At 35.1% G+C, this 7,046-nt stretch overlaps 1 protein-coding gene across 1 annotated transcript; it reads right to left on the bottom strand.

Annotated features, from left to right (window-relative positions):
* On the bottom strand, positions 1 to 2,443 carry LOC109705003 (K(+) efflux antiporter 2, chloroplastic-like; the record flags this gene model as incomplete). The annotated part of the gene is made up of 4 exons (XM_020225770.1): positions 2,264 to 2,443; positions 2,148 to 2,170; positions 432 to 2,069; positions 1 to 160 (listed from the first exon to the last, which is right to left on the bottom strand). Coding segments are annotated over exons 3-4 (1,758 nt in total), but the record flags the coding sequence as incomplete, so codon positions are not given.
* Positions 2,444 to 7,046: the final 4,603 nt, after the last annotated feature.

Raw genomic sequence — 7,046 nt, 5'->3', positions numbered from 1 at the left:
AGGTAATTGTTGGATGAGTTTCCTTATTCTTTTCGGAATCGTACGAATTGCACGAATTACAGGCTTTGCAGTTGATGTAACTTCTTCAATACCCGTAACTATATCTGGCTGATTAAGCAATTGGGCACTCTTGTCTTCCCGATTAGTGAGGAAGAAAGCTCTGTGAAAGAGGAACAGTAATCAGCATAGTCTCCAGATATTCCATATGTGGTTAAGATAAGAAACGGAAGTATGGAGAAGTCTTTGTTGATAGGCCAGGCAAGGCTCGAGCCTAATTTTGAGTAAATGTCTAAACATACAACCAAAACTAATTAAGATGACAGCGAAACCATGCTTGTAAGTTGTAACATCATAGCAACATAAATAAAAAAAATATATATATAACTAACTAAGATAACTGTTAGAGATTATTGGTTTACCATGCAACTCACCCCATCCCAAGAAACAGTATTCCAACAACTAGCTTTGGTGCTTGCTTTCTGACAAAAGAAATGAGCTCATGGAAAACCATTCTAGGCGTAAACTCTTCGTCTTCCACATCAAAAGAAAAGAATGATGCTGAAAAGAACCGGGATGATTTCTTCAGCAATGCTTTTGGGGCACTAAGAGGCGTACTATCTTTAGTGAGGTCCTTGTGTTGTACATCACTCTTCTTTGCTTGTGGCATGCTCCTCGACTTCTCTAGTTCAGGTTCCGATTCCTTCTGAGGGTCCAAAGATAACTTGCCATTCTCTTGATCACGCACATCATCAGCCGATTTAAACTCTTCAACACTCTGGACAGCAACATCACCCGCAAACAAGCTGTCACCATTTAACATCTCATCTCTTTCAAATGCAGAATCATCTTGAACATCTTTGCTCGACTCCTTGATAGCATGAGGTTCTTCACTTCTAATCTGGTCTTGGGAAGATGGCAATTGCTGTTCTACCACATCAACAGAAGAGACAGCCTTTTCTTCTTTCTGCAACGTGATTTCTGCTTTCTGCAACACGAGCTGTGCATCATTCGCGCGCTGAGTGGCCTCCAGCTCAAGGGCCACTGCCTGCTCAGCCAGAAGCATTATACTCGCCACGTCCTCCTCAGCTTTCAACGCATTCAGCTGAGCCTTCTCAGCAATCTCACTCAACCTGTCCACTTCCTTCTGTAGCTCTGCTTTCTTAGTCTGAATCCGCTTCAAGTCATCTTCACAATTTGACAAGCTGGCCTGACAGTCCTTGATCTCTATCTCAGCAGACAAGAGTGCCTCTTCCTCCTCATTCTGTGCAGAGGCTTCAGAAGAGTCCTGCAATTCCTTCTTTGAATTCAAAGCTTCTGCTGCTAACTTCAACCTGGCCTCAGCCAAGGAAAGAGCCATTGTGGCTTTCTGAACTGCTTCTTTAGCCGCAGTCTCTTCATTGATGATTTCCTGGATAGTAGAAACAGCAGAAGTAACATCTTTCCAAGCATTCTCCGCCTCGTCTTTCAAGGCAATTGCAGTTTCGGAAATACTCTGTGCCTTCTCTTCGAACATCGTGCTGTTAAGCTGTGACACCTCCAATTCCTTTAGAGTCTTTTGAAGCAATTCCCTCAAATTCTCTATTTTGTGAGTATCCTTTCCCTCTTCCAGTGAATCATTTGACTCTGCGTTGTCGGTGGATTTCGTATCCTCATCAGGAGGCAATTGAGCGTCCTCGACACTTTGAGTGTCACCGTCTACATGCGCTAAAGAATCGTTGGCCTGGCAATGCAAACGCAGCTGATCCCTCAGCAATTTCTGAGAACCCAAGAAATGGACGATTGGCGAACTCCGATGCCGCGGCAGTGAGTTAAAATAGTCATAAGAAGTTCCTTGGACGGTCGAACTCAACATAATCTGTCCACTACGAGGTCCACCCTTCCTCCTCCTCGCAGAACACGATCCACGATTAAGCTTGATTTCCCCAAAAACATGGCGACCGAACCCCAACCGCTCATTCGGAACCCTAGAACTCGTCCCCGCTCCAGGAACAGCCGACCTCGAATGCTTAAACACACAAGCCAGATCCATCTACCCACTTCGAGAAAGCGCAGCTCCACGATTCCACTACCTGCTCACAACAAGCTCAAATTCCACAAAACCACAGCAAAAACAGCTCAAATCAGAAGCTCAGAGAACAAGAACACACAGCAATCGGCAGCGACCAAAACCCTAGCAACCGCAGGAAATGGAATCAATCATCAAGCGCGATCTACCGAATCGCCGAAGAAGGAAGGAGAAGGGGAGATGGAGACGAGTACTCACCGGAGGAGAGGAGCTCTCGAAGAGTTCGACAATGGCGGAGTAGGGGGAGGGGAGAGGGGAGGGGGAGGTCACAGCGCGTTCACGGACACAAGGAAGGAGGAAAGAGACCTCATCGGTCGTAACGTCGTTCCGCGGAAGCTGTTTCACCGAAGTCCTTTTGCGGAATCGGAGAGCAGAGAAGGTGCTGCTACTACTACCAAAATAAAAAATTAAATTAAATAATTTTTTAATTTAAATTATTTGTTTAATTTAAATAATTTTTTAATTTTATTTGTTTGAATTTAGCAGGTCAATTTTGCTCAGCCAAGCCCGGTGTCCTCTGACGTTTTTATTTTTTATTTTTTATTTTTTTTTTAGAGAGATAGGTAACACGCTACCCGTTTCATTTATTTTATTTAGAAATAAACTTAGCTGAAAATGTGAATCAACTAGGATTCGAATTTGGGACTTCGGATACCAACTACCAAGCCCTTTGTCGCTTGCTCTAGGAACAGTCGGTCAAGATACAAGTTTTTAAGATGAATGAATTATACACGGGCCTAATGTGTAGGCCCCAGCTAGGTATATATGGGCCCAGAATTGTGCAATTAGTTGAGTGGACCATCAAATGAAAATAGGATTAAATAATGAGACTCGACACGCTTTGTGTTCCGGTATTTATAACGACAATGCAATAATGTACACCTATTCAATTCCTCATGTAATTTTCTACTGCATTTAATACATGCCATGATTTTGTCTCCTTGTACAAATAACTTGGACCGCTGCAAACTGGTCGAATGACGCAAAAATAGATATTAATATCCGATGCGCTTCACATGAGCAATAATTGGACCGTACAAATTAACTGACAATAATCCGCTATATAAGGGAATAGAACTCAATACTCTGGGTTTCCAAAACATTTTCCTTGTTTGCTGCCAATCCCATGTTAAACTTCTCAATTGCCTGCAGTATCTCGTCAAATCCCTACCTATTATAATAACTAGCGGTACATTAATAATATATAAAGATAATATTACAAAGGATTTATATCAATACTGTATGTTGGTATTGCAAAAAATCAACACTTTGAGGCCATACGAGAAATTCCGTAGATATTGAAAGGATGGCTTGAAGAGACTTAATTATCTGTTATATTTAGCGAAAAGTTAACTGTTATCGTAAGAGATTGCAGGAAGAATATGTTATTTGGAATATGAAGAGAATTAGTGTGTTATATCTGGGGAAAATGTATTGTGAGAAATTTTTTTTTTATTTGCTTAATTACATGGTAACACGTCTTTCATATTACACTAATTCGGTTAAAATATAATTTCTACGGTTCCATAAGAAAACTTAGAAATATGTTTCCTATATGTTTCTAGCTAGCCCAAAATTCTTTTTACATTATTAGGGGCAGCTCTCAATACTAAATGGACCGTTAGTAACTTGTTGCATCATTATCATCTTTCACATAATTTGTCTATTTTGTGGACCACGATATACGACTAAGGATCTGGCGAATATTTTGTTCAGTAGATATACTTTGTTTGTAGTAAAAATGTATGTACATAAGTTACTAAATTATTGACCATGTTAAGTCGGCGATCCAATCTTTCAAAAATTTGATTTTACTATCTAACATTTCAATTTATTTGATTCGAGTCAGTCAACAGTAAAACTACACCATGCGTAAAAATAAACAACACATTCAAATTTAAGATTAAATTGTTGTTGACTAATCCAAATTAAAAAATTGAAAGATGGTAAAATAAAAAATTTTGAAGTTGGATAGCCAACTCAAAATAGTCCATAATTCCTATAAATTCTGTACATTTTTATCTTTGTTTATTTATAGACCTTACAAAAATTAGAAGATGAGGAACGTGATTAGATGTCTACAACCGTATAATTAATATGTATGACCTCTACATTATTTTTTGGAATAAAAATAAATTTCTCCTGAATACAATGAAATTTTAAGGCATAGAATTGTCTTGCCTTTTTGGGCAAGTGTGTGTTTATATTGCTAGTCTTTTATTAGCAAATCATAATCATATTATTTTGTCTTGCGTAAATTGCACGTTTGGCCTTCAAACTATGGAGCATGCGACATTTTAGTATTTAAATTTTAATTTATTGTAATTTTTAGTTCAAACTTTTAGAATTATTGCAATTAAGTCCCGCTATAAATTAGTTGACTAAATTTTATCATATTGTTGATATAAAAGTGATGTGATATTATAATTACTTGTGCATCATCAATCACAACACTATTATATCACCTCATATTAGTGATATATCAATATTTAATTAATTAAATTGTGTTATAAGTCTTGATTGCAATAATTCTGAAAGTACAAGCTAAAAGTTACAACAAATTAAAGTTTGAGGATCAAAGTGTCAATGGCCTCTTAGTGTGAGGACCAAGTGTGCAATTTAGTTTGAGAAGTAATTTCTACTGAATTGATTTTGATTTGAAAAATTACTATCGAGTTAAAAGCTATAGAGTATTTAACTGAATTTGATAGAAAAATAATTTTTCTAAAATAATTTTGTAAAGCTGTTTGATAATTTTTAAAAAAAAAAAAAAAACTGAGGTGGTTGTTCTTGCTGTAAAATGCTAATATTACCTAACTACTTGTAAATCTAGAGCTGTAGTTAATTTTAGTACTATTTATGAAAGAAAATATATGGTAATATTTGTCAATAAACCTTAAGAAATCAACAACTATTTGTGAATAAGAATACATGATAGTGAATAAAAATTAGAACAATAATCTATCTAAATACACTAAACAGAGATGCAACGATACAATCTTGATTTGTTTGATTATAATGTAATCATTTTACTCTGCTATCATTACATACCAAAATACTTGTATTACTTTCATCTTTTTCCACTATCTACATAAAAATATTACCATTCATAAACGACAAACAAAAAAACCGACTTGTGGTCCACTAATTCTATTTGTTTAAAATATTACTCGTTAATTGAACAACATTATATGAGCAGTAGTATGTGGATTATATGGTGTATATCAATTATTAAATATATGGCCACCACTCACATCCTGGACCTCCTTTATGAAAACTATTTTGCAAACATTTCTTATTTGAAAGCAGAATTACATACAAGATTAATTTAGAATATTGTGCAGAGCGCGGCCGACCCACTATATAGATAGAGCCTCTTCTACATATTGTAAGACAACAACATAACATGATCACTAATTACACATCATGCACTATTTATATATATGGCAGAAACAATCACTACACAAGCTAAATGAAGCTTAACAAACCATCAATTATTCCAATCAACAAAAATCCTCAAATACTAGCATACAAATCTGAAACTAATTGAGAGGAACGACCAGGTAACTCTCTCTCTCTCTCTCTCTCTCTCTCTCTCTTTTTAAAATCTCAACTCTGTCGCTCCCTCTAACCTTAAATCTCTCTCTTTAAGCTAAGTTCTTCCTCTCTTTTTATCTCTTTATATCTCTAACCTAAAAGCTCGGTTTTTAATCTCAACTCTCTCTCTCCCTCTAACCTGAAATTTCTCTCTCTCTCTAAGTTAAGCTCTTCCAATTTACCTAAAAACAAATTCTTCATTATTGTTGAAAAGAAAAAGGTATATTAGCTAGCTGTTTTGTTTATTACTATTTGATCATTAGTATCTTATCCAACTTTTCTATAAAGATGTTGAAATTTCTGATAGCATTATCTGCTATTAATTAACGAAGCAAATATATTAATTGTATATTTTTCGTAATCTTAATTAATAATTTGACCTTACGAATTAAACACCGGAATGTCAAATTCTTAATAATAGAATGAGAAAGAATAAGATCTTTGGACACCTTGATATTCTTAGTAAACTTTTATATTGCGAACGTTAACTCGCCCTAATATATAGTAATGTGGTATCCTAGTTGAATTGGTTATGTCCTTGACAATGGGAAGGACACAAAGAAAACAAATAATAATAGATGACTACCATAAAATCCATACTATACAAGCTAAAAGTTAAGAACAACAACTTTAAAATTAGAATCTACATCATTATATAAAATTTATAGTATCTTAAATTCTTATATACCCTTATATGTTGTAAAGGTCTAAACCGAAGTAAATTATATATAATTGAGATGTTGTAAATAAAAGAAATAAAGTTGAAGAGCCTATATCAGAAAAGTTACATTCGGGAGGGTCTTCGTAATGAACATCTTAATTTCCATATATATGCTATATGGGAAAAGTGCTCGCAGAATAAAAGTGACATACATCCTTACAAAGAAAAAAAAAAAAACTTTTTTACTTTTGCCTAATTTTACTTTTGCACGTAAATCATGCTGGGGAAATAAATTAAGACACCGAATTAATTGTTTTTAGGAAAAACTTCAAATATCACCCGTGTAGTGTCGCACTTTTCACTTTAGTACTCTATGATTTAAAGTGTATCAATTTAATACCCTATAGTTTCGCACTTTCTCACTTTTGTACCCTGTGGTTTAAGGTGCATCAATTTAGTACCCTGTGGTTTCATTTTTTTCTTTTCGTCGGTTCCTTCGTTAAATTATATACAAAAAACTTAAAATACTCTACCTAGATTTATCGAATATTTACTTTAATACCCTTTAGTTTTAACTTTGTCACTGATTTTTTTTCCTCCATTAATATTTAGTTAAATTATATACAAAAAACTTCAGATACTATACCTAGATTTATCGAATATTCACTTTAGTACCCTTTAATGTTAACTTTGTCACTGATTTAATAAAAGAATTAGTGAAAT

Source organism: Ananas comosus, unplaced genomic scaffold, assembly GCF_001540865.1.
Source record: "Ananas comosus cultivar F153 unplaced genomic scaffold, ASM154086v1, whole genome shotgun sequence".
Lineage (NCBI taxonomy): Eukaryota > Viridiplantae > Streptophyta > Magnoliopsida > Poales > Bromeliaceae > Ananas > Ananas comosus.
This window is presented reverse-complemented; position numbering and strand designations above follow the sequence as displayed.